This window comes from Thunnus albacares, chromosome 12 (genome assembly GCF_914725855.1).
Source record: "Thunnus albacares chromosome 12, fThuAlb1.1, whole genome shotgun sequence".
In the NCBI taxonomy this organism is placed as follows: domain Eukaryota; kingdom Metazoa; phylum Chordata; class Actinopteri; order Scombriformes; family Scombridae; genus Thunnus; species Thunnus albacares.
This window is the reverse complement of record NC_058117.1, coordinates 29,768,932-29,794,652: the sequence shown is the minus strand read 5'-3', so window position 1 is coordinate 29,794,652 and position 25,721 is coordinate 29,768,932. Positions and strand designations below refer to the sequence as shown.

At 38.7% G+C, this 25,721-nt stretch overlaps 2 protein-coding genes across 8 annotated transcripts in view; one reads left to right on the top strand and one right to left on the bottom strand.

The window, feature by feature from the left end:
• Positions 1-25,721, top strand: part of LOC122993489 (HERV-H LTR-associating protein 1) — a 58,121-nt gene that overhangs the window by 17,464 nt on the left and 14,936 nt on the right. For 3 of the 6 annotated variants that reach the window (XM_044367679.1, XM_044367678.1, XM_044367684.1), the window contains 3 exons: positions 4,272-4,428; positions 5,783-5,865; positions 19,368-19,895. In XM_044367679.1, coding sequence (XP_044223614.1) covers positions 4,272-4,428; positions 5,783-5,865; positions 19,368-19,462 — 335 coding nt within the window. In that variant the 3' untranslated portion in view covers positions 19,463-19,895. Of the gene's footprint in view, positions 1-4,269; positions 4,429-5,782; positions 5,866-19,367; positions 19,896-21,204; positions 21,403-25,721 lie in introns of those variants that run through there. The other 3 variants (XR_006406395.1, XM_044367682.1, XM_044367683.1) reach the window with 3 other exon arrangements.
• On the bottom strand, positions 16,148-23,869 carry LOC122993490 (complement C1q-like protein 2). Of its 2 annotated transcripts, XM_044367685.1 has the most exons (4): positions 23,788-23,869; positions 18,204-19,113; positions 17,865-17,993; positions 16,148-17,289 (listed from the first exon to the last, which is right to left on the bottom strand). In XM_044367685.1, exons 2-4 carry the CDS (start codon positions 18,283-18,285, stop codon positions 17,006-17,008), a joined length of 495 nt encoding a protein of 164 aa, XP_044223620.1. In that variant the 5' UTR covers positions 18,286-19,113; positions 23,788-23,869; the 3' UTR covers positions 16,148-17,005. The 2 variants fall into 2 exon arrangements, with proteins under 2 accessions (XP_044223620.1, XP_044223621.1); XM_044367686.1 differs by lacking the exon at positions 23,788-23,869 and having other exon boundaries at positions 18,204-19,361.

Below are 25,721 nucleotides of genomic sequence, written 5' to 3'. Positions count from 1 at the left end.
TCTGCATGATCAGAACCTGCAACGTTTTTGCTCAAACTGTACGGATCAACTGAGCGTCCACGATGTGCTCACGCTGAACGTAAACACAGAGTCCAAAAATGTATTCAAACAAGACGACGGCATCCTCGACAATGTGGACAAAAAGAGAGAAAGACGGCGTTACTTTGTGCATTTACGCTATGAACAGAAAGTAAGAAGAAGAATAGGAAGATGTTCCACAGATGTTTGGAAGATGCAACAATCTGATGTGAAGTTCAGTTTTCTATCGCAGCGTCTCAGTCGGACGACAGTTTAACCACAACATGTCAAATATCCTCCAATCAGATTCAGTTTATAACAGCAGCCATGTTGGAAATCTGCAGACAGACGACCAAAATTTCTGACCTGCCAGAAATCCAGTCGACAGGGCAACCAATCTACGATAAAATCAGGTTTAATCTATACAGTAACTGCCTGGTTTTAGTGTTACTACGATAGTAATGGCAGTGTGTCCTTCATGTGTTGTCTGATGTGACCTGTTGGACTCTCTTTTGTTATTTGTCACTTTGCACAGGCAACCAAACTAGATTGCCCTCTGGGGATTAATACAAATATCTAAATAATCTCTAATCTAATCAAAAGACCAAAGTATAACAACAAGTTATCTCACCGTAGATGAGCCCAGACCTCTAAAATTGCCTGAGTTATCCACTGATTAAAAGCCTTTAGTCTCATCCAAATGATTCTTTAAGTCCATATCAGAGAATCAGTAAATAATCACATTAAAGTAACATAAAAATGAGGCACAATCCAGAATAAACAGTCACCAGTAAACACTGAAGGAACATGTCGCCACAGTTCCCAGTTGAACCACTAGATGGCAGTAACGTCTCGCTGGAGAAGCAGCTGCTGCTCCCCCACTGACTTCTGCCTAGCAACAAACAGAAGGCCAGAGCATCCTGTGCAATTTGTCACAGAGTCATTAGTTTGCAGTAAAATGAGCATTTGTCGCCCAGCTGCACATCTCTGCGCTCTGTGTGTCGAGTGTTTGTACGTTTCAGAGATGATGCTTCTCACACACACACACACACACACACACACACACGCCGGTGATAAGAAGGTTTGATTCATTGTGGTGCAAATAGCTGATCTCTAGAATGTCTGCAGATCATTTCCTGTCTGGATTTTGCTGCTTTTGTGTTCATTTTTTGATAAAATTGGAAATAGCTGCAAGTTTTTAAGATGATGAAGCGTCGACCTGTCCTGACAAACACGTATGAGAAATGATCACAGGTGAAACACATCACAACGTGTCACATATGACATATTCAATGCAAATTAAATACACAATATATAAAGAAATAGAAATATGAATAATATGATGGGATTACACAACAAATATAAACACCATGTGGTAAAATAAATATAAGCAGATGTGAAATGTTGCCTTGCATGCAAATATTTTGTGGTTTGTAGCAGACCACAAGTCAAAGTCACTGACTCTTATTTAAAATTTAAAAAAATTTAAAAAAGCTTTGTGAAGCTCTGAGTCACCTTTCTGCTCACAGCTGGAAAATAAAACGACACTCCTGTCAGTCTCAGCGATACTTTGTGTTTAGTGTTAATTAGCAAATGATAGTATTCTGACAAACCAAGATGGTAAATATGCTAAACATCAGCATGTTAGCATTTAGCTTAAGGCGATGCCTAACTGAGGGTTCACGTCTTTGGACAAGTAAGACGGTTGTATTGGTGTATCCATTAAATCTGATTTAATTACCTTGAACAGCAGCTTTTAGTTGATATCATGTGAGGCATATTATTAAGCACCAAGTTGGATATCTTGGAGCTTTCAGAAGAAATTTCTTGGTCATAATTACGACTTGGATGTTGACATGAACACTAAGTCTACGGCCTCACAGAGCAGCTAGCGGGACTTTAAATCACTGTCCTGTTCACGGCGTTGATGCACGTCATGTTGTATCTTTAGTTCATTGATACAATAATTAATACAATAATTCCTACAGTTATTCATATAGTTAAAAATATACAGTTAAAAGGGTTAAATATTACAAATTTGGAGTCAATGTGTTATGAGTCATAAGCAGAAAAAAGGAAGTAAGCTTGAAAGCTTTTTTTGTCAGCACAAGCTGTATGTAAGCAGTGCAATGCCGTCCGATATTTGATGTAATAATGCGCCCTTGTTCAGTAAAAGGTTGAACGCAGAAACGTGAAGTTGCGGTCATTTTTGTAGAAGTTACAGCTAAGTCCCTACACGTCAACTCTCCACATGTGTTCCGGTGATTAGCACATCCCAAATACTATACAATGACTACCTCGTCTAGTCTGTACGATGCATCTGGTTTGTGTTACAGGTGTGGCTGGTGTGTGTTGCACCTCAGTCTTGTTTTCGTTGTGATGCAACTATTGCAGCCCACAATGAAACATAATGGTTGGTGTTTTTAAAGTTCAGGTCTGTTACAGAGGAACTGCACCGATTTTTACACATCAAAGTCTGTTCACAGGACTTCATATGTATGTGGAAAAAGAAGTTGTTTGAAGGCGTTTGTGGCTTGCAGCTTTTTTTTTTTTGCTTTTTTTTAAAAATTATTCACAATTTAGCACATATCACACACATACTCCTATACACAGCCACATGATATCACACAGAACAACAGGGACAATACAAACTAGATGTGCTCACAGGGACAAAACCAAAAAAAACAAAACCAAAAAATTCCTACCACAGTCTGTGGGTTATCCGTTATTCAATGTGAATTTGTCATTTTATAGTCTTTATATAGTCCAGTACTGAGGACCATGTGGATTGGAAATCTTGCAAACTTAAATGCCGTTCACTTGTAATTTCTTCAACAGGCAAAAATTCAGTCATCTGCTCCAGCCATTGACCCATGGTGGGTCCTGATTGGGAAATCCATGTAATGAGGATACATTTTTTAGCAAAATAAGTAAAAATAGTAAACACATCTTTTCTTGCAAAGGGAAACTTATTTTCCACATCAAAATTCAACAAATATAGCATAGGGTATAGCTCAAAAGTACAATTACACATATCTTGAATTGCTTTATGCACCTTCTCCCAAAAGGAGTAAACCGCTTTACAATACCAAAATAAATGCATAAATGTTCCTGATTCAATTCCACATTTTCTACACATAGGTGAGTTTGTATCATCAAACCTATTAAGCTTCACTGGAGTTATATAGTATTATAGTATAGTATGATTAGTTATATAGTGGCTTGCAGCTTGACACTCTATTAATCGCTACTAGCATGATACATCCCAATCTTTCAACCAATCTGTTGCCGTTGCATTATGGATAATGTAGGAACCCGGTTTTGACAAGGAAGAAGAATGAGTGGAACAAGGAAGACAACATATCTTGTTCTGGTGCTTTGATTTTGATCTATTGTGAGTGCAAAAAGGTTGTAGAAGTGCAACGCTAGTCTGGTGGAGTACAGTTGCATATGTGCTTTTTGTTAGTTACAAAAACCAGACCAGTGAATTTAATTGAATTTTCAGACATATGAATGACTCACATGTGAAGCATCATTTGATATGCAGTTAAAAAAATTCACGACACAGGTACTATACATTTGTTTTTCTAATACGTGCTGTTTTTTGTGAGGCTGCTGTGCTCTGACTATAATCATGTCAGACTGACACTAATGAATTATTTAAACAGAAAGAAATAAACCAATGAGGGAGGTGAAGATGAAGATTAACCTCATAAATGTCCAAACCATCTTTCTGTTTGGTTCAGTGTCAAAGTTTAGGATTGAGAAATGAGTTTCCTGCTCTGCTCTGGATATAACCTGATAAGGATTGCAAAATGAGCAAATAACTGCAGAATGTGGAGAAGAATCTAATTAAAATTCACATTTGAATATGTATTTTTATGGTAATTAGGGACCTGTGTACCTGCAATGCATTCATTATGATTAGAATGCATCAGCACCAGTGATTCCTGTAATGGGAATTTAAGTAGTGAAACGACATTATGCAAAATGAATACAATGAGAGAATTTGAAAGATGGGTGTGATGATGATTTATTCTGTACATAAAATCTCCACATCACCACTGTGGGCTTTTACAGGTTAATTATAACGTCTTTGTTTTATTATTTCATATACAAACCAACTTCTGTGATCATCTTTTTTTTTTTTAATCTGTGTAATTAACTTGTTAATGACTTTGGTTTTGTTTGGTAGCACAGAGGTTCAGAAGGTGTTTGTGACTGACGTGATCCCTCTCTCTGTCTGTTGAGAGGTTGTCCGTGGAGGAGACAAGAGCTGACCGACGACTCCGTCTCCGGCAGCACGACGACCGTCGGCGCTCACAAGCTGCAGCCCTGTGTCCTCGAGCTCTGCAAGTTCTTCTCCCAGTGCCTCTGCAGACCCTTCAGCCACAAGACACGCATGAAAAGGTTTTCACACCAGTAAATGACATCCTCTAGATTAGGATGAAGCTGCTGCAGTTAGAACAGTGGAGGAGGTGGAAGACAAAGAAGGAATTCTATCCAGGCAAAGTAAAAACTGAAATGAACGATTAAGTTCATTAGACAAGGCAAAATGTTTATTTTTATAGCATAGTTCATGCTTTACATAATGCATTAAAACATTAAAAAAGAAAAATAGTACTTATAACATTGAAATGCAAATTAAAATGATAGAAACCCTTTTTAAAGAAAGAAAGAACAGAGACATGAATACAGAATAAGACCTTCATCTTTGTTGTGCATTTGCTCTCCCAATCAAAGTCAGCTGTCAGCCTTGGAAATACTTATGATGTCCATTTTGCAAATATTACAAATGCCAAGCATGAACATTCTTGCTTGTTTCATTTGTTTGTGATCCACACAATAAGCGTGGTTGTTTTGTGGCTTTGCAGTAATTATTTATATGATCAAAAGTCATGAAATAATTCATTTGTGAACATATGAAACCACGGTTTTGTGCTGCAAACATATAAAATAATCCAGTAAACATTGTCATTGTCATTTGTCAAGAAACATTTAGCTGTTGAGGTCATAAGTATGCTGAAGTCGGTTGAAAAGTAAATGTTTTTGGACATTGATATTGCATATAACTGTTGCTTCAATAGAATTTAGACTAGAATAGAATAGAGACAAGGTACCATTACATTACATTACATATTAAAAATAGTTAATGTCTGACTACATTTCAGTGTGAGACAGCCTAACTATGTGTTCACATGTGCAATAAATCCTTAAATAAAAGCCAGTAATCAAAAGAATATCAAAATTAAATAACAGTGCTATGTACATGAGCAGTCATGTCATACTCTCTGATCTACGGTTTCTCTTCTTTAACATAAATACTGTCTCATTCACTGATTAATTCCAGTCTAATTTGCCGATTGTTGTTTGGTGTTACACTACTATCAGTGAAATCACTTCCTGCAGATGTTTCTTACTAAAAGCCGATCCTGAAAAGGAGAGAGTTTGCATAAACATCTTTTTCACTTGTCAACCAAATGTAGCCTTTTGACCTGCAAAATGCTTGAAAACAAAAATCGTTTACTTATGTCCTCCAACTTTCTGCACTCATATGAATGGCTCCATACTTTTTCTGGCTTGTCATTAAGACCTTCTATGAGATAGATCTGATTATCTCTGGAGACAATCCTGCTGCTCTGAGTGCACCATGATGACTCTTTTATTTGACATATCAAAGATTCTGACTCAGGATCCTCTTGAGAAAGGGGGGTTTGAGTTGATGTGGAGGTCAGCTATTGACAGTAATTCTCTTGTCTTTCAGATACTGTGACGACAGCCACCTCTGGTACGAAAAACACACGTCTGAGGTCTGTCGGCGGGTCAGGAGAATCTCCTTCTCTAGAAGTAAGTGGACTGTAGAGGAAGGTACGATCAATCGATAGCAGCCAAGGTGAAGAACTTAGCAACTCTGAAAGCACTGTCAGAGCAAATCCACATCACCTGCCAGGCTCTGCTCACACTGGAGTATCTCCATGTTTTGAAGTGAAGCTTTATTGAGGCTTCACAGATCAATGAGCTTCCTCAGAGCCTTTGGCTTCAGGCTCTGAGATGATCCGCTGTAAAAACCAGCCGGTACAAAAGCATCACTGCCATCCACACCTCAAGTCAGATATTGTATCTATATACTGTACAGTTCTCTGTTTATTAGGTACACCAAGAAAGCCTCAACTTTTTCTTTGATAATAAAAAACAAGATAACATTAATAATATGACATTGTTAACACTAAAATGTACATAACAGGAAATGGTGACAAAAGTAGTAACTTGTACAATTACTAAATGTAGGCACTGCTGCTAGTAAAATAATATAAAAGAAAACCAAAAACATTTTTAGTGATTATTGTAAATAATAAAGTGACTACTGTAGTTTGTTTATGCTGCCTCCAGAGCAGAAGGAAGCTTCCTGATGCTGGCCAATCAGAACAGAGCGGGCTGTTAGGGGGGGGGGGGGGGGGGGGATCCAAAACCGCCTGTTTCAGACAGAAGCTGAACTGTGGGGCTGCATAAAGGGCTAGTGTAAGAAAAATAAGGAGTTTTTTGAACTGTGAATCATGCAAAGCAATTCCAGTGGAGTCCAAAAATTAAAATATAGAGCTGGAAATGAGCATAATATGTCCCCTTAAAGAGAGATTCTGCAGACAGTTGGACTAACAGGCAAATAAATTGGACAGAAAACACAATATTCTCATGTGAGGTAATTATGGAGCAGCTGATTCACAGATTTGTTGTTCAATGTTTTAAAAAATATTAAACATAACTTTAAAAGATGTCCATGTTTTTAAGTGGAAGTCATGCCGGTGCTTCTAAACACTACAAACACCGTTGTGAGTGTGTGTGAATCAGAAATAATTGGGGTGCACACTTCATCCTTCACCTGTACTGATGGGGACGTGTCAGCCATGTTTGCTGGGAGTCGGTATCAGAGCTCATTAGAGCAGCAGCTCCGCAGGTGCCTCTGAGCTGCAGCAATGAATCCTCCAAGCTAATGGGCTCAAGAGGTCGCAGAGAGAGCTGCCTCTCTCACAGCGTCCGACACGCCGATGATCCCACCGCCAGGTCGGAGAGAGGACTCACACCGTGTCATATCAGTCCTCCCTCCAGCTCTAATTAGCTCTTAGTGTGTATTTTTAGACTTGGTTTTAGTGGGATTTGAATTGAAATTGACATAAAATAGCAGTGATTAAAAGAAAGCTTAAAAACCCCTTGAAAGCAGTCAGAGATTACATACCTCCACCAAGTAGGAAACCTGGCTCAAAAGGCAACATTGAGTCTTGAGTCTTTTCTGTGCCTTTTATATTTTATTCACTATTACTATTGTTGTTTTTTCTTCAATACACCTTACCTACGATTATAAGAAATATGTTATTCACTCCTAACACTGTCCCACACTAAACTCCTACAACAGCCAACACGTCTAGTCTCACATTTTATCTAACAGACTCGTTTTTAATGCCTTTGTTCGTCCTCTGTGACCAGGGCCGTGCAGAGACCTTTAGTTAAAAAGGAGCACATGGAACAAGACTTTTAAACACCATACACCGACGTAACTTACAGCATAACCTGTTGAATTATAGCAACCCTTCTTCAAACAGAATATAACATGGAATCTTACAACAAATCGCATCATATTATATCGTTTCCCCCCACCTGATGTAATCGGAGGAGGACTATGATTCTCTCTCTATTGTGTGTGTGTGTGTGTGTGTGTGTGTGTGTGTGTGTGTGTGTGTGTGTGTGTGTGTGTGTTCTGTTGGCAGTAACATGTTCTTTTAGTTAACAAACCAGACTTAATTTTGGTATCAATTTAAAGTCACAGATGTCTTATTCAGCAGTGCAAAAATCACACTCAGCTGTCTCATCTCAGCTATCAAATAGCATCTCAAATGTTCCTGACTGTGAAACCCCAACATGAAAATGGTATTTGAAATTACTGCCTGTCATTATAACAGCAATAATAGACACCAAGATGACTACACACATAGCAATCCGAACATTCACTTATCTGTGCACATCTCTCACAAAAAAGTTTATATCATTTCAAAACATAAACAAGGGCAGAAACATTCATAAATTGAATGTAATGACAAACTGTACAGCAAACAGAGCTGTCAGTGTTTTTATTTACCTCTTTTTAATAACCACCACCACTTCTTACAGCCATATGAACTGTAGCTGTAATGCAGATCAGCCATGGTACTAAAAACAATAGTGATACATTTGTACCTCATAATCATCACTTCATGTTCTACCTGATGGGGCACATAGTACAGTTGCTGTTGAGGGGGTTGCTGGGGGTTGCTGGGGAGGTTGCTGCCGTCGTAGGCGGCTTTTCATTATGCTAACATGTCGCTTTCCCTCACTTCTGTCTCTTCACGAGGACAGATGAATTTAATTCACCAAACAGGACGTTCTCGCTCACTCCAGCGTCATTTTGAGGAGACACAACTACTCATGACGCACTTCACCTCAACTGTCAAATATGTAGGAGTCAGCTCTAAATGTGTAGAACTTATTAAGTAACAGTTTAAACTCTAAAGTTCCATTCATACAATTAATTAATACTTTACACTGTTACTTAATAATTTATACATAGTGATAGCTGGACAGAAAACATCTGATAATTGCTCCAGTGTCTTATCATTTGATTATAGATCTATAGTAGCATCTGGCTGTCACACAATAAGACACAAATAGACAATTTAAACCTGTTAATTACCGAATGAACAGAACTGACATAAAGGAACAATAAAAACAGCTGTAGCCTGCGGAACATGTCTAAATAAAACGTTGCTTATTTAGTTTGTGAAAATCTGACGTGATGATTTTGTAGCAGACACAGCTGTGCAGCGTCATATTTTCCTGAAGGAGCTTAGATGCACTGAAACACAAGAAGAAAGGAGAAGCCTTTTGGCTCATGAAGAAAAGAGAAGAAGAGTGTTTTTTGTGATTGATTCATGATTCAGTAATTTTCATTTTGTGAATAAATATGATCAGCTGCTGTTGGTGCTTTCATTCCTGTCCCACAGGTAGTTTTGTTGATCTGCTGTATTACTACAACAGCGCGACTGTTTACTGCCCCGTCAGATCAGCTGACCAATCAATAAACACATTACATTCATAGCATAATGAAAAGCACCCATACTTTTTCCCTTCAAGCAGCACACTGTGGTTAGCTGGCAGCTAACTGAACAGGCTGTACAACAAACATGCATGTTCACTTCACTTCACTAAAATACACCAAACAACGCGCACATAACACCGCTGCAAACCTCACTTAGCGGCAGCTGAAGTTCTCTCTTTTTGGAGCGATATGAAGTCCCAAATCATTGTTATTTCTCCCGCTGAGCGCCTGTCTGCAACGTGCCTGGTTGCCACAGCAACTCAGTTACTACTGTTAGGGCACGTCATGGATGACCTCAGGTGAAGGGTCATCATGTGACTAACAGCAGCGGTCATGACAGTCATTTTATTTATAGCTAAATTATTATTAATTGTTAAATGTTCTTCTTGAAGGGCCACACAAGCCTTCACAAAAATCATTAAATAAATAAATAAAAAATAATAATAATTGATGAACGGGCCCTCACACCTCCGCGCACATCCAGATCAGCGCAATCAAGGGGCTTCTGTGACGGGCATGTAGATGTCTTCAGATCCGGGCTGTTTTCAGACAGTGCAAGAAGGAGATAAACATCACTTCCTTTGTCCACTGTTTTGCCTGCTGCTGGGGCTGCTTCACTGAAATTTCATAGGGGGCGCTATTCAGCCAGTTTGCATCACTGATGGAATATTGTCATGTGTACGTGTTCAGGCCAGGAGTCTTATCAAATATGTAAAGTTTGGTGCAGACTGGAGCATTTATAATAAAGTTATAGCAACTTCCTCTGTCATGGCGACATCAAATCTCAATGGTGTGAGGATGAGAATTTTCTGCAGGGTGAGACATGTCTGCCTTGCTCACACCTGTGTCATCAAAATGATGCAAGTTTTGGGCCCATTCACTTGAATTTCAATTAGTAAATTGAAAACTCTTGATGAGTTTGTGTGTAAAACAAATTAATTTCCTAATTTTCATCAAGTCTATTTTTAGAAAAGTAAAGACTTTTAACCCACATGACCTGGTCAAAGTTTGATTGACATGTGTGTGTAGAGACAATAAGTAACTGCAGCTGGACACAGAAAAATACTCATATATTTGGATGGAGAGTGTGAGCGAACTGCTAGGTGTTTGGGCCCTAATAAAGGAAAAACTGCAGTACAGAGCTACAAATTTTAGTTTTGATTTTATTTTTCTGCAGCACTTTATAACTTAACTGTCACTCTCACTCCATTTTTTCCCTTCCCCTCATAGATCATCCCCACTACTGAATTATAAATATAAGACCTATAATTATTGTAAAATAAATGATAATAACACCAAACTTCATACAAAGTTTATATATAATGTACTGTATATACATATATGTATATAGGTCTTTCTACTGTATCCTACAAAAATTAGCTGCATTCAACCCCCACACCGGTGGCGGCTGGTGACTCAAAAAATTGGGGAGGACAGGAGGAAAACCAACAAACTGCATCAAACTATATCATTGTCCCCCACCTGATGAAATCGGAGGGGTGGGGGGCAATTTTATATGCCAATAAAACAATTTGCTTTTAAAAACAAAAACCCGAGTGGTGTAAAGGCTGCTTCTTTAAATGCATTTAGCATATACATATTGTTTCCAAACAAAGAAGAGCTCATTTTAGCCATGGACTGGTTCAGATGTGTAATTTTAACAACAAAGTGAAATTCAAATTCATAGTATTGTTCTATTGTGACAATAGATTTATGTTCTCATCAAAAACAGACAAGATATCACATGATTTACACGTGTTTCCTGTGTATTTTCTTAGTATACAGAAATATATAAAGTACCACAAAGCTTATAATGTGATACAGGAACAGATCAGTGCTGAACACTGAAAGACTGAACACTAAAAACATTCACAGATCTAAAAGTGTAGTGTATTAAATACATGACTTACACACTCTTATTTATGTGTACGACATACAAAATATAGTCTACAAAGCTGACATGTCAACACTAGGGGTGCAACGGATCACAAAAGTCACGGTTCAGATCGTATCACGGATTTGAGTCACGGATCAAATCATTTTTAGGATCAGCAAAAAAAAGGGGGAGGCAGATAAAACTTTGTTTTCTATTTATTCTGTAACACACAGCACGAAACAGCAATGAACTTTTGCCCATGGTCTTAAACTGGCTGAATAGCGCCCCCTACGAAATTTCAGTGAAGCAGCTCCAGCAGCAGGCAAAATAGTGGACAAAGGAAGTGATGTTTATCTCCTTCTTGCACTGTCTGAAAACAGCCCGAGTCTGAAGACATCTACATGCCCGTCACAGAAGCCCTTCGATTGCGTTGCGGCCTGACGTGCAGGAGGCGTGCGGGCCCGTTTAACGCTGCTTGCAGCTTTATGCTTGTAAGAAATTTCATTGCGAATCCATTGACACAGGTTTGAAAGTGGTCAAACTTAGAGTTTAGACGTCAGAAGTCTCTGTTTGACACAAAGTTCATGCCTCCCCATTGCTTTACATTGTAAGGCCGATGTGGCACTGCAACTTTCCGGCCTTATAAAATCTAAACCGTTCAAGTTATTACAAAATTTTTAACAACTTTTTTTTCAGCACAATGTCATAAGTCATGTATCAAAGTTTGAAGTCGATTCCATTAACGCTCTCGGAGGAGATAGCGTTTGTTCGGGGGCCAAAATATTATAATTTGGGGGTCTTATATTGACAGGCTAATTGCGGACTTCCTGTTGGATTTAGGTCAGGGGTGTCAGACCTATGATTTGTAGGTCTTGATGAGACGAATAATTGAGTTTTGGTTTGATCTCTCTATGACATTCCTACGGGCTGTGGCAGCCATTTTAGTTACATAGGTGGCGCTAGAGAGCATATTTTGGCACTTTGGGGGTTAATTTTTACATTTTATCAAATTTTTCACCAGACTTGATGTGCATGCCAAATTTGGTGAGTTTTTGAGCATGTTTAGGGGGGCAAATTTAGGTCTGAAGTGGGGGAATAATAAGAAATTAAAGCTGCAAGCAGCGTTGAACAGGCCTTCGCGCCCTTGCGCACATCGGCCGCGGCGTAGTCAGCTGAGCTTCTGGGAACCAAGAAAACGTTTGGAGATGATCAGTGTGAGAGTCTTTTGACACACAATACTAACCAGTGTCTCTCTGTGAGCCCACCCCTCTGTTCACAGACAATTATGGATTATGAAATCAAAATATTGTTAACCTTAATCAATAATTCAGGCACCAACTGTAGGATCTGTGAGGAACACAGTTGAGTATTTGCTATAATTTCAATTATCAATAATGATTAATTATAACAATTAATAGAACTATTAATATGAACTAGAAAATACGGAGCACCACCCGGAAACCGGGACTAATAACCGAACAAGGTAATCTCATAAATGGGAGTTCACCTAGAATGTTAATATCTGAGATATCAACATTCAAGGGTGAACAAAGACCGGTTGAATTCGAGCTCTGACTCCTTCAATCAGCCACTTTTCACAATATGTTACACACAATAATGACAAAAGAACTTCTCTTTAAAGATATAACAGTATTTATTCAACTTAGCAAAATTAACAAAGTTAACAAATGCTTCATTCAATAAATCATTCAATCTAATTCTACCAAACAAAACACAAACAGCTTTGCACAGGGTTGGACACTTGCAGGGGAATGCGTGTATGTATGTATGTATATATGTGTGTGTGTGTCTGTGTGTGTGTGTGCGCGCGCGTGCGTGCGTGACGCGAGACCCGAATGGCAGAAGTATGGCGGTGTCTTGGCTAGACAAAAACAAGGTGACTGGTGGTCGGCGTCTTGCCCTCACCCAATTCCGTGAAAAACACACGTGTCTGATGACGGATAAGGAAAGACAACGCAAAGCTTTGTCCGATGTTATCTGACCATCAGATGTGTAAAAAGATGTCGGTGCGTGTGTCTGTGCGCGCGTGTGAGTGTGTGTGTGTGTTTGTCGCAAGAGAGGGAGGAGGGAAAGCAATCGTGAGAGGGAGAGAAGCTTTTGTCCGCAGAGAGCGCACGTACGGACGGCAGTCTGTAACGTACGTTGTCTGGTTTCTGATCGACAAATCAATTTACTTTCTCACTCACGGTGGCACAAAAGTAGCAGTAATCCCGACCGGGAAAAACACAAAATAGTCTAGCGTGGTGAACACAACTAACAGGCAGCAAACTTAAAATACCCCTAAGAGTAAAGCAGAGAAAAATGGACTCAGCGGTCCGTCAACTCACACAACAAGAACAATAGTAATAAAGCTTAAAAGCTAAATGCTAAACAACAGCAACTGATGCTGAAAAGAACACACAACTAACACTGCCTATGCCCAGACTTATGCCTCTTACTTGGTCGCTTCAGAAAGCGAGCAGGGTGTGTGTGTGTGTGTAGTCCGTCTTAATGTCCAACTTTGTTCTTGGCTCGGAGGCAGACGGTGCCGTTCTCGCACGGTCGGCGAAAACACGGCAGCTGGCTCTGAGTGGAGTGGCGGAGAGAACAGCAGAGTCGACTCGGCGAAGACGCGCAGGGCAGAGCCGGTCCATGTTATCCCGAAGTAACTTCATTTCTTCTTTCTCGGGGGAATTTGAGGACGCTGGTTGCAGCAGCGGTCTCTCTTGGATCCAGGAATGTGTTCGGGTGAACACGGGCAAAGTCTCGTCTCGTCCAACGAGGGGAGTCTTCAATGAGGGGAAAACATTTTCGTGAGGTAGTTAAGCTAACTCACAGGGGAACAGGAGTTACCCCTAGCTCAGTGACATGGGAAGGACGTGTATTTTTGGCGTGCTTGCTTATAAAGGGGTGGTGATGTCATGGCTGCGTCATCAGGACGCTCCGCTGTGCAGGAGCGTCTCCGCCAATGAGGGACCGATGTTGACTGTTCCCTGCTGAGGTGTGAAAATCGCAAAGCATCCTTGGAAATGGAGTTTGCTCCACCCTCATGGCAGGTCCATTACAGTTTTAATACGGAGCTCCGGAACTCCAGCCTTCCTGAGTTTTTCCCTCATATAGGCTATAGTTTTTCTTAATCATTACTACAATATATGATTACATGTGTAATAGTCTCCTCAGCCAAGTTAGAAAGATATGTGCATGTATGAACAACAGCAATTGGAGAAGATGACAGTCAAAAAGTAATCATGTTAAATAATCATGATCTCAATATTGAACAAAAATGATCGTGATTATAATTTTTGCCATAATCAAGCACCCCTAAAAACAGCAAATTGTGATTTACACACACACACACACACACACACACACACACACACACACACACACAGTTTAAATATGTATGTGATCAATTGTAAATATGTTTTAATGAATTGTTTTCTTTAAGAACTGTTACTTGAACATTTTTCAGTGTGCTCCTAAAGTTATATGTATGCTCCTAATTTCTTTAATTTAGGAGCACATGTACTTCTTGAAAAAAAAGTAAGGATTGAACACTGCTGTCACATGTGTAGAAGCACTAAGTAAGTGGAGTGTGGTGCAGTCCAAGGGCTTCTGTCACAGGCAGTAGATGTTTACTTTACCCATCCCCCCCCTCCCATTCTCTCTCTCTCCCTCTCAGTTGGAAGGAAAGATTTCAAAGTGATCTTCTTGTGAAATATCCTCATAAATCCCATAACTTTGGCCAAATCCTACATAAAAATCACATTTTTTTGTAGGAATTTTCGTCGCGAATCCATTGATGCAGGTTTGATAGTGGTCGGACTTATAGTTTAGACGCCAGATGCCCCAGTTTGGCACAAAGTCCATGCCCAGAGATTGCCTCCCCATTGGTTTACATTGTAAGGTGTAATGTCACACTCCAACTTTCAGGGCTTACTAAATCTAAACCGTTCGAGTTATTACAAAGTTTTTAATAACTTTTGCTCAACACAGTGTGATAAGTCATGTATTAAAGTTTGAAGCCGATACCATTAACATCCTCGGAGGAGATAGCGTTTATTCAAGGTCCAAAATTGGCAAAAAATCGTATTTTGAAATTGACATTGCGGACTTCCTGTTGGATTTAGGTCAGGGGTGTCAGACCTATGATTTGTAGGTCTTGATGAGACAAATGATTGAGTTTTGGTTTGATCTCTCTACGACATTCCTACAAGCTGTGGCAGCCGTTTTAGATACATAGGTGGCGCTCTCGAGCACATTTTGGGACTTTGGGGGTTAATTTTTACATTTTATCAAATTTTTCACCAGACCTGATGTGCGTGCCAAATTTGGTGAGTTTTTGAGCAGGTTGAGGGGGTCAAATTTAGAGTTAAAGTGGCGTATTAATAAAGAATAATAAGAAAGAAACAAACACACGAAAAACAATAGGGTCTTCGCCCTTTGGGCTCAGGCCCTAATAAACAAACAAACACACGAAATACTTCGGTGCTCAGGCCCTAAATATGGCTTTACAAAAGGGCACTTTGGACATCAAGGGGCAAAGGGGCATCAAGGGGAGGAAATAGCGTTTGTTCGGGGGCCAAAATATTATAATTCAGGGGTCTTATATTGACACCACCCCCCCTCCCCTCTCTGCACGTGCCAGTTGAACAGTGTGCACATTTTCCACATCTATAATTTCCATACACTTGTTGAGGAAACCAATTAGTTTGTGCAGGTTCCTTATACATAGAACTGACAACAATATCTCTGACATGTCTGCCTCTTTTGAAGCAAAAACGAGGTCTAGAGGATGACAAATGATTCAAACTTGGGTCACATTCTAGGATTTTCCAGTGTTTGTTTATAATCTGTTTGACTTGCATAGATGTCATACAATATTCAGACACAAAAGATATTCTTGATTTTCAGTGTTTTTAGGGGGAGGATTAAACAATTCTTCCCTATCCACACTGTTAGCTTTTTCAACAGTTTGATCAATGAGTGACTGGTCATATCCCTTTTGTCTAAAACGTTGAGACATTTCTTTAGCCGTAGTTTGTTAATCCTCTTCTTTACTACATATTCTTCTCAATCTCACAAACTGACCTTATAAGATGTTGCTGATCATACGTTCAGGATGGTGTTTCTGTCAGTTTCTTTTTGATACATAGATGTCTCCAATTTCCTATTTTCATTAACAGTAATCAAAAGATCCAGAAAATGATTTTTTAAATGACTGTATTCCATAGTAAAATGTAAAGTGGGATGAATTCTATTTTTATAGCCGCTAAATGCCCTAAATTCATCCTCCAGTGAAATAGATTAGTTGATTAACAACCCCAGATGTTACATTTCTGTTAAATCTTTTTGACTCCTTTCCAATTACTTTTGCACATCACATTGTGCAAAAACATGTTTTCTAACATTATATGCAATTTTTATTTTGAATGATGTTTTTTGTAGTTTACCCATGATGCATCTCTCTTGAGCACAAAAAGGTTGCTTTGTTCTCTCTTCATAAAACAGTTGTGTATGGACTCATAGAATATTGTCACTACTACAGGAGTTGTACTTTTCTTCAAAATGCTTTTTGAAATGATTTTAATTACATATGACATCCTCTTCATATTCATTAACACTAGAATGTTTTTTTTTTATTCACTGATAAGTGCATACATATATAGACAATATGGACACACTAACAAATACAAAGGCGACAGGAGATGATATTGGTTTACAAAACATAAAAGGACACAGATAGGTAATGGGACAGCATGTGAAGAAAAGAAAGGGAGGGCGTGATCTGTTTGGGTTTGGATGCATTCAGGCAAGTTTTGCAGAGAGGTTGTTTGATATTGTCAGTCGAGATCTTTTTCATCCTGTGTCTTGTTCATGTAACCAGACAAAAATACACACACACAAATTGATTATTTGGATTTCATATTTTTAATAGTGTAATGTTGAGACTTCATGCAATCAACTGAGGGTTTTTACAACAGACCTCACATAGCAAAAAGTAGGAATCCACTAAAAGTGTTTTCATCATTGCCATCATCAAAAATACCCCCATCTGGCCTGAGAACCAGCTCGATCACATCTCCCTTTTCCAGTTGAAGAACACATCCATTAGACACAGCGGCATAACCACCGCCAGGAGCTCTATTATAAGAGTAAAACAGTATCCTGCCATTGTGATTCAGTTGAATACCCATTATATTTGAACCACGCATGTCCCACCCGCTGAATCTGAAGTAGTAGGCTCCTCTGACTGGGGCTGTAAAGATACCTGCAACAAAGGAGGAATTCAGTCTTTTAATTGTTTTTGTCAGGCTTTGTAGGTGTGTGTCTAACTCTGGGAAGTACGTGTATGTTAGACTGTGTTAGAAATCTAATCAAGGAGTCAATTAAGTGAAAACACAAACCAAACCAAATACAAGTGAGAACTATCAAAGCTTTCACAGAAGAACCCATTAGAATAAAAAAATCTGCCAACAGAATAAAAATAGCTACATAATACTTTAAAACATGTGCAAACTATGTAAAAGAGAAAGTCCCTTCACCAAAATGGCATCATGTATATCCCAGTATAACATACTTTATCTGAAAGAGCTTTATCAGAGCTTCTAACCCAGAAATAATCTACTAAGAAAACAAGAAATACAAACAAAGAAAAAAACATTTAAAAAAAATGGAGAGACAGGCAATTTAAAGAGAGATATTCCACACTTGGACAACTAGGGATGCAATAAAAGTTATACATGAAAAGGAAATTCCAAGAAAAATAAGTTGGATCATAAATCTATAAGATTGTGTAATAGTTCTAATAAAATCAGTGTGAGAAGGTGAAAGAGGTATATGTACCTGTATTTGGGTTATAAGCCTCGCCGATGTTGGTGTAAATGTTATTGAACTTAATTGTGGTGTAAACACCGTAGGGTCCAATATTTCCTGTGTTAGCAATGCCCGCAGAAAACGCCACCTTTGGTTGACCTGTGTGAATGTGGAAGACAAACAAAGAGAGAATATTTTCCTCTCATGTCAGTAACAGGTGCAAAATGTCACTTCTATCTCATTTGATAACTGCATTCATGTCACTCTGCATCCTGCTGCACAGAGGATGACCCTCGATTTACTCTTGCCATTCTCACTGCTACCGTAATATGACATTTTGACTTTTTAATAATGATATAAGCAGCTCACCTGCACTCCCTCCCTTGAGCTCCTCCACCTGGAGCTCAGTGGAGCTCATTCTGGCCTCCAAATCTGTGAACACATTTAACATTTATATTATAGAGGAGGTAAACTACATAACCGGAATTTGAAATACCTGTATGTGTATCTAATAAACTGGCAGCTGTGTGTTTTGCAGCTTACCAGTGTTCTCCGTCTTGAGCTCCTCCACCACTTTCTCACTGGTGCTCAATCTGGCCTCCAAATCTGTGAACACATTTAACATTTATATTATAGAGGAGGTAAACTACATAACTAGAACATTAAATACCTGTATGTGTATCTAATAAACTGGCAGCTGTGTGTTTTGCAGCTTACCAGTGTTCTCCGTCTTGAGCTCCTCCACCACTTTCTCACTGGTGCTCAATCTGGCCTCCAAATCTGTGAATACATTTAACATTTATATTATAGAGGAGGTAAACTACATAACTAGAACATTAAATACCTGTATGTGTATCTAATAAAATGGCAGCTGTATATTTTGCAGCTTACCGATGTTCTCCCTCATCAGCTCCTCCACCACTTTTTCACTGGCGTTCATTCTGGCCTCCAACACTGTGAACACATTTAAAGTTTTTTTACCAGAAGGTTCATTTTGAATCTTTGATATTAATCTCAGTAAACACCTTAAAGATTTGATCACATTTAACTCTTAAGCTTGACAGGAAAAACATCACAAACATGAATTAATTATATATCATTTAATAAAATGTAAATATCTACCTGCATTTTTGATTTCACTGGCTGTCAGTCTGGCCTGTATGGCTGGGATAAAAGCAGTAAATTAGTCCTAAAAGCAACAAATATGTGAACATTGCATGAATCTGTTTAGCACTATGTGAATGAACCTGTATTCTCTTGCTCCAGTTCCTCAAAATACCTGTATGTGTATCTAATAAACTGGCAGCTGTGTGTTTTGCAGTTTACCGGTGTTCTCCGTCTTGAGCTCCTCCACCACATTTTCACTGGTGTTCAATCTGACCTCCAAATCTGTGAACACATTTCTGTTAACTATTATGAAAGGTTTACAGTCGACCAACAGCAAGTATGAAATTACATTAAAATCTCTAATGTGTGAAAAGTGCATGAATCTGTTTAGCACTATGTGAATGAACCTGTATTCTCTTGCTCCAGCTTCTCGATCTTGCTCTTGCTGTCCCTCAGCTCCAGACTGTGTTGGATCACCATTTCTCTCAGCGCCTTCAGCTCATCCCAGATATCAGGGGTGATGTTAGTCTGATCACTGGTTGTTTTGACACCCAGGATCTCAGGCCGAACATCTGTCTGAGTGATATCATTCTCTGTCACCCCTCCACTCTCACCCTGAGCCGTCGTCCAGTACAGACAGAGCAGCAACGCCAGAAAAGCTGCAGCACGCCTCATTGTGAAATGTCACCTCTTTGGACAGCAAGATGCAGTCTGACACGTCTCGCTGAGTTCCCGTCTTTATATACACGTAAAACAGGTCACTGATCTGTTGTATGAGAATGAAACAGGTGTCTGATAACAAATGTACAAATAGCACCAAAGATCCTTGAACACTGAGCTGAATTTAAAACAAACAACTAGTTAGAATGATGTTGTAATGGACGGGTTCACAATCTTGTAAGTCTTTCTTAAAACAACAGTCAGGAGCCCAAATTAACATTGAAATAGGTTTTTCTTGCCATAATCATTCCTCCTGTTCATACTGACCATTAGAAGATCACTTCAAAATGCACTTATAATGGAAGTGATGGAGGCCAAAATCCTCAAACATCCCATGCAGAAATATATTTAAAAGTTTATCTGAAGCTAATATGAAGCTTCAGCGTCCAAATGAGTCAAATCAAGTAGATATCTTTCAACGTTACAGTCTTTTTAGCGCAAAAGTTCCTCTTTTTGTTACTATACTTCCACCTGCAGCTCAACAGGGAAACACTGTCCGAGGAAACACAAAGAGGGAATTTGATGCTAAAAAGACTGTAAATGTGTCAGATATCCACTTGATATACTCAGACTGATGAAGACTCATATAAGCTTCACATCAACTCTTAAATTCATTTTTGCACAAAATGACTTTTGGTCCAAATCACTTACATTGACAGCACATTTGAAGAGGATTTAGCCGTAGTTTGATAATCCTCTTCTTTACTACATATTCTTCTCAATCTCACAAACTGACCATATAGGATGTTGCTGATCATACGTTCAGGATGGAAACTTGTAGAGTGTAAAATGGTGTTTCTGTCAGTTTCTTTTTGATACATAGATGTCTCCAATTTTCTATTTTCATTAACAGTAATCAAAAGATCCAGAAAATGATTTTTTAAATGACTGTATTCCATAGTAAAATGCAAAGTGGGATGAATGCTTTTCTGGTAAAAGTTTTTTACCAGAAGGTTCGTTTTGAATCTTAGATATTAATCTCAGTAAACACCTTAAAGATTTGATCACATTTAACTCTTAAGCTTGACAGGAAAAACATCACAAACATGAATTAATTATATATCATTTAATAAAATGTAATTATCTACCTGCATTTTTGATTTCACTGGCTGTTAGTCTTGCCTGTATGGCTGGGATAAAAGCAGTAAATTAGTCCTAAAAGTAACAAATATGTGAACATTGCATGAATCTGTTTAGCACTATGTGAATGAACCTGTATTCTCTTGCTCCAGCTTCTCGATCTTCCTCAGCTCCATACTGTGCATGATCACCATGTCTCTCAGCTCCTTCAGCTCATCCCAGATATCAGGGGTGATGTTAGTCTGATCACTGGTTGTTTTGACACCTAGGATCTCAGACCTGGGTGAGATCAGATCTGTCTGAGTGATATCATTCTCTGTCACCCCTCCGCTCTCACCCTGAGCCGTCGTCCAGTACAGACAGAGCAGCAACGCCAGAAAAGCTGCAGCAGGCCTCATTGTGAAATGTCACCTCTTTAGACAGCAAGATGCAGTCTGACATGTCTTTAAATACACATAAACAGGTCACTGATCTGCTGTATGAGAATGAAACAGGTGTCTGATAACAAATGTACAAATAGCACCAAAGATCCTTGAACACTGAGCTGAATTTAAAACAAACAACTAGTTAGAATGATGTTGTAATGGACGGGTTCACAATCTTGTAAGTGTGTCTTAAAACAACAGTCAGGAGCCCAAATTAACACTGAAATAGGTTTTTCTTGCCGTAATCATTCCTCCTGTTCATACTGACCATTAGAAGATCACTTCAAAATGCACTTATAATGGAAGTGATGGAGGCCAAAATCTTCAAACCTCCTTCTGTGCAGAAATATATTTAAAAATTTATCTGAAGCTAATATGAAGCTTCAGCGTCCAAATGAGTCAAATCAAGTAGATATCTTTCAACGTTACAGTCTTTTTAGTGCAAAAGTTCCTCTTTTTGTTACTATACTTCCACCTGCAGCTCAACAGGGAAACACTGTCCGAGGAAACACAAAGAGGGAATTTGATGCTAAAAAGACTGTAAATGTGTCAGATATCCACTTGATATGACTAACTCAGACTGCTGAAGCCTCATATAAGCTTCACATCAACTCTTAAATTCATTTTTGCACAAAATGACTTTTGGTCCAAATCACTTACATTGAAAGCACATTTGAAGAGGATTTAGCCTTAGTTTGATAATCCTCTTCTTTACTACATATTCTTCTCAATCTCACAAACTGACCATATAGGATGTTGCTGATCATACGTTCAGGATGGAAACTTGTAGAGTGTAAAATGGTGTTTCTGTCAGTTTCTTTTTGATACATAGATGTCTCCAATTTCCTATTTTCATTAACAGTAATCAAAAGATCCAGAAAATGAATTTTTTAAATGACTGTATTCCATAGTAAAATGCAAAGTGGGATGAATGCTATTTTTATAGTCGCTAAATGCCCTAAATTCATCCTCCAGTGAAATAGATTAGTTGATTAACAACCCCAGATGTTACATTTCTGTTAAATCTTTTTGACTCCTTTCCAATTACTTTTGCACATCACATTGTGCAAAAACATGTTTTCTAACATTATATGCAATTTTTATTTTGAATGATGTTTTTTGTAGTTTACCCATGATGCATCTCTCTTGAGCACAAAAAGGTTGCTTTGTTCTCTCTTCATAAAACAGTTGTGTATGGACTCATAGAATATTGTCGCTACTACAGGAGTTGTACTTTTCTTCAAAATGCTTTTTGAAACGATTTTAATTACATATGACATCCTCTTCATATTCATTAACACTAGAATGTTTTTTTTTATTCACTGATAAGTGCATACATATATAGACAATATGGACACACTAACAAATACAAAGGCGACAGGAGATGATATTGGTTTACAAAACATAAAAGGACACAGATAGGTAATGGGACAGCATGTGAAGAAAAGAAAGGGAGGGCGTGATCTGTTTGGGTTTGGATGCATTCAGGCAAGTTTTGCAGAGGTTGTTTGATATTGTCAGTCGTGATCTTTTTCATCTTGTGTCTTGTTCATGTAACCAGACAAAAATACACACACACAAATTGATTATTTGGATTTCATATTTTTAATAGTGTAATGTTGAGACTTCATGCAATCAACTGTGGGTGTTTTTACAACAGACCTCACATAGTAAAAAGTAGGAATCCACTAAAAGTGTTTTTATTATTGGAATCATCATGAACGCTCCAACCTGACCTGAGAACCAGATAGATCTCATCTCCCTTTTCCAGTTGAAGAACAAATGCATTAGACACAGTGGCATAACCATTGCTAACAACTTGATCATAAGAGAAAGTCATTTGTTTGTCATTGTGATTCAGTTGAAAACCTATTAAATATGTATCACGTAGTTCCCACCCGTTGAATCTGAAGTAGTAGGTTCCTCTGACTGGGGCTGTAAAGATACCTGCAAGGAAAGAAGAATTCAGTCTTTTGATTGCTTTTGAGAGACAGGCAATTTAAAGAGAGATATTCCACACTTGGACAACTAGGGATGCAATAAAAGTTATGCATGAAAAGGAAATTCCAAAAAAAATAAGTTGGACCATAAATCTATAAGATTGTGTAATAGTTCTAATAAAATCAGTGTGAGAAGGTGAAAGAGGTATATGTACCTGTAGTTGGGTCATAAGCCTCGCCGATGTTGGTGAAAATTTTACTGAACTGAAGTGTGATGGCAGTATTGAAGGGTCCAACATATCCCTCGTCAGTAAGGCCGACAGAAAACGCCACCTTTGGTTGACCTGTGTGAATGTGGAAGACACACAAAGAGAGAATATTTTCCTCTCATGTCAGTAACAGGTGCAAAATGTCACTTCTATCTCATTTGATAACTGCATTCATGTCACTCTGCATCCCGCTGCACAGAGGATGACCCTCGATTTACTCTTGCCATTCTCACTGCTACCGTAATATGACATTTTGACTTTTTAATAATGATATAAGCAGCTCACCTGCACTCCCTCCCTTGAGCTCCTCCACCTGGAGCTCAGTGGAGCTCATTCTGGCCTCCAAATCTGTGAACACATTTAACATTTATATTATAGAGGAGGTAAACTACATAACCGGAATTTGAAATACCTGTATGTGTATCTAATAAACTGGCAGCTGTGTGTTTTGCAGCTTACCAGTGTTCTCCGTCTTGAGCTCCTCCACCACTTTCTCACTGGTTGTCAGTCTGGCCTGTATGGCTGGGATAAAAGTAGTAAATTAGTCCTAAAAGTAATGACTATGTGAACATTGCATGAATTTGTTTAGCACTATGTGAATGAACCTGTATTCTCTTGCTCCAGCTCCTCAAAATACCTGTATGTGTATCTAGTAAACTGGCAGCTGTGTGTTTTGCAGCTTACCGGTGTTCTCCGTCTTGAGCTCCTCCACCACTTTCTCACTGGTGCTCAATCTGGCCTCCAAATCTGTGAACACATTTAACATTTATATTATAGAGGAGGTAGACTACATAACTAGAACATTAAATACCTGTATGTGTATCTAATAAACTGGCAGCTGTGTGTTTTGCAGCTTACCAGTGTTCTCCGTCTTGAGCTCCTCCACCACATTTTCACTGACTGTCAGTCTGGCCTGTATGGCTGGGATAAAAGCAGTAAATTAGTCCTAAAAGTAATGACTATGTGAACATTGCATGAATCTGTTTAGCACTATGTGAATGAACCTGTATTCTCTTGCTCCAGCTCCTCAAAATACCTGTATGTGTATCTAATAAACTGGCAGCTGTGTGTTTTGCAGCTTACCAGTGTTCTCTGTCTTGAGCTCCTCCACCACTTTCTCACTGGTGCTCAATCTGGCCTCCAAATCTGTGAACACATTTAACATTTATATTGTAGAGGAGGTAAACTACATAACTAGAACATTAAATACCTGTATGTGTATCTAATAAACTGGTAACTGTGTGTTTTGCAGCTTACCAGTGTTCTCCGTCTTGAGCTCCTCCACCACTTTCTCACTGGTGCTCAATCTGGCCTCCAAATCTGTGAATACATTTAACATTTATATTATAGAGGAGGTAAACTACATAACTAGAACATTAAATACCTGTATGTGTATCTAATAAGATGGCAGCTGTATATTTTGCAGCTTACCGATGTTCTCCCTCATCAGCTCCTCCACCACTTTTTCACCGGCGTTCATTCTGGCCTCCAACACTGTGAACACATTTTAAGTTTTTTTACCAGAAGGCTCATTTTGAATCTTAGATATTAATCTCAGTAAACACCTTAAAGATTTGATCACATTTAACTCTTAAGCTTGACAGGAAAAACATCACAAACATGAATTAATTATATATCATTTAATAAAATGTAAATATCTACCTGCATTTTTGATTTCACTGGCTGTCAGTCTGGCCTGTATGGCTGGGATAAAAGCAGTAAATTAGTCCTAAAAGCAACAAATATGTGAACATTGCATGAATCTGTTTAGCACTATGTGAATAAACCTGTATTCTCTTGCTCCAGCTCCTCAAAATACCTGTATGTGTATCTAATAAACTGGCAGCTGTGTATTTTGCAACTTACCAGTGTTCTCCGTCTTGAGCTCCTCCACCACTTTTTCACCGGCGTTCATTCTGGCCTCCAACACTGTGAACACATTTAAAGTTTTTTTTTACCAGAAGGTTCATTTTGAATCTTAGATATTAATCTCAGTAAACACCTTAAAGATTTGATCACATTTAACTCTTAAGCTTGACAGGAAAAACATCACAAACATGAATTAATTATATATCATTTAATAAAATGTAATTATCTACCTGCATTTTTGATTTCACTGGCTGTCAGTCTGGCCTGTATGGCTGGGATAAAAGCAGTAAATTAGTCCTAAAAGTAATGACTATGTGATCATTGCATGAATCTGTTTAGCACTATGTGAATGAACCTGTATTCTCTTGCTCCAGATTCTCGATCTTCCTCAGCTCCATACTGTGCATGATCACCATGTCTCTCAGCTCCTTCAGCTCAGCCCAGATATCAGGGGTGATGTTAGTCTGATCACTGGTT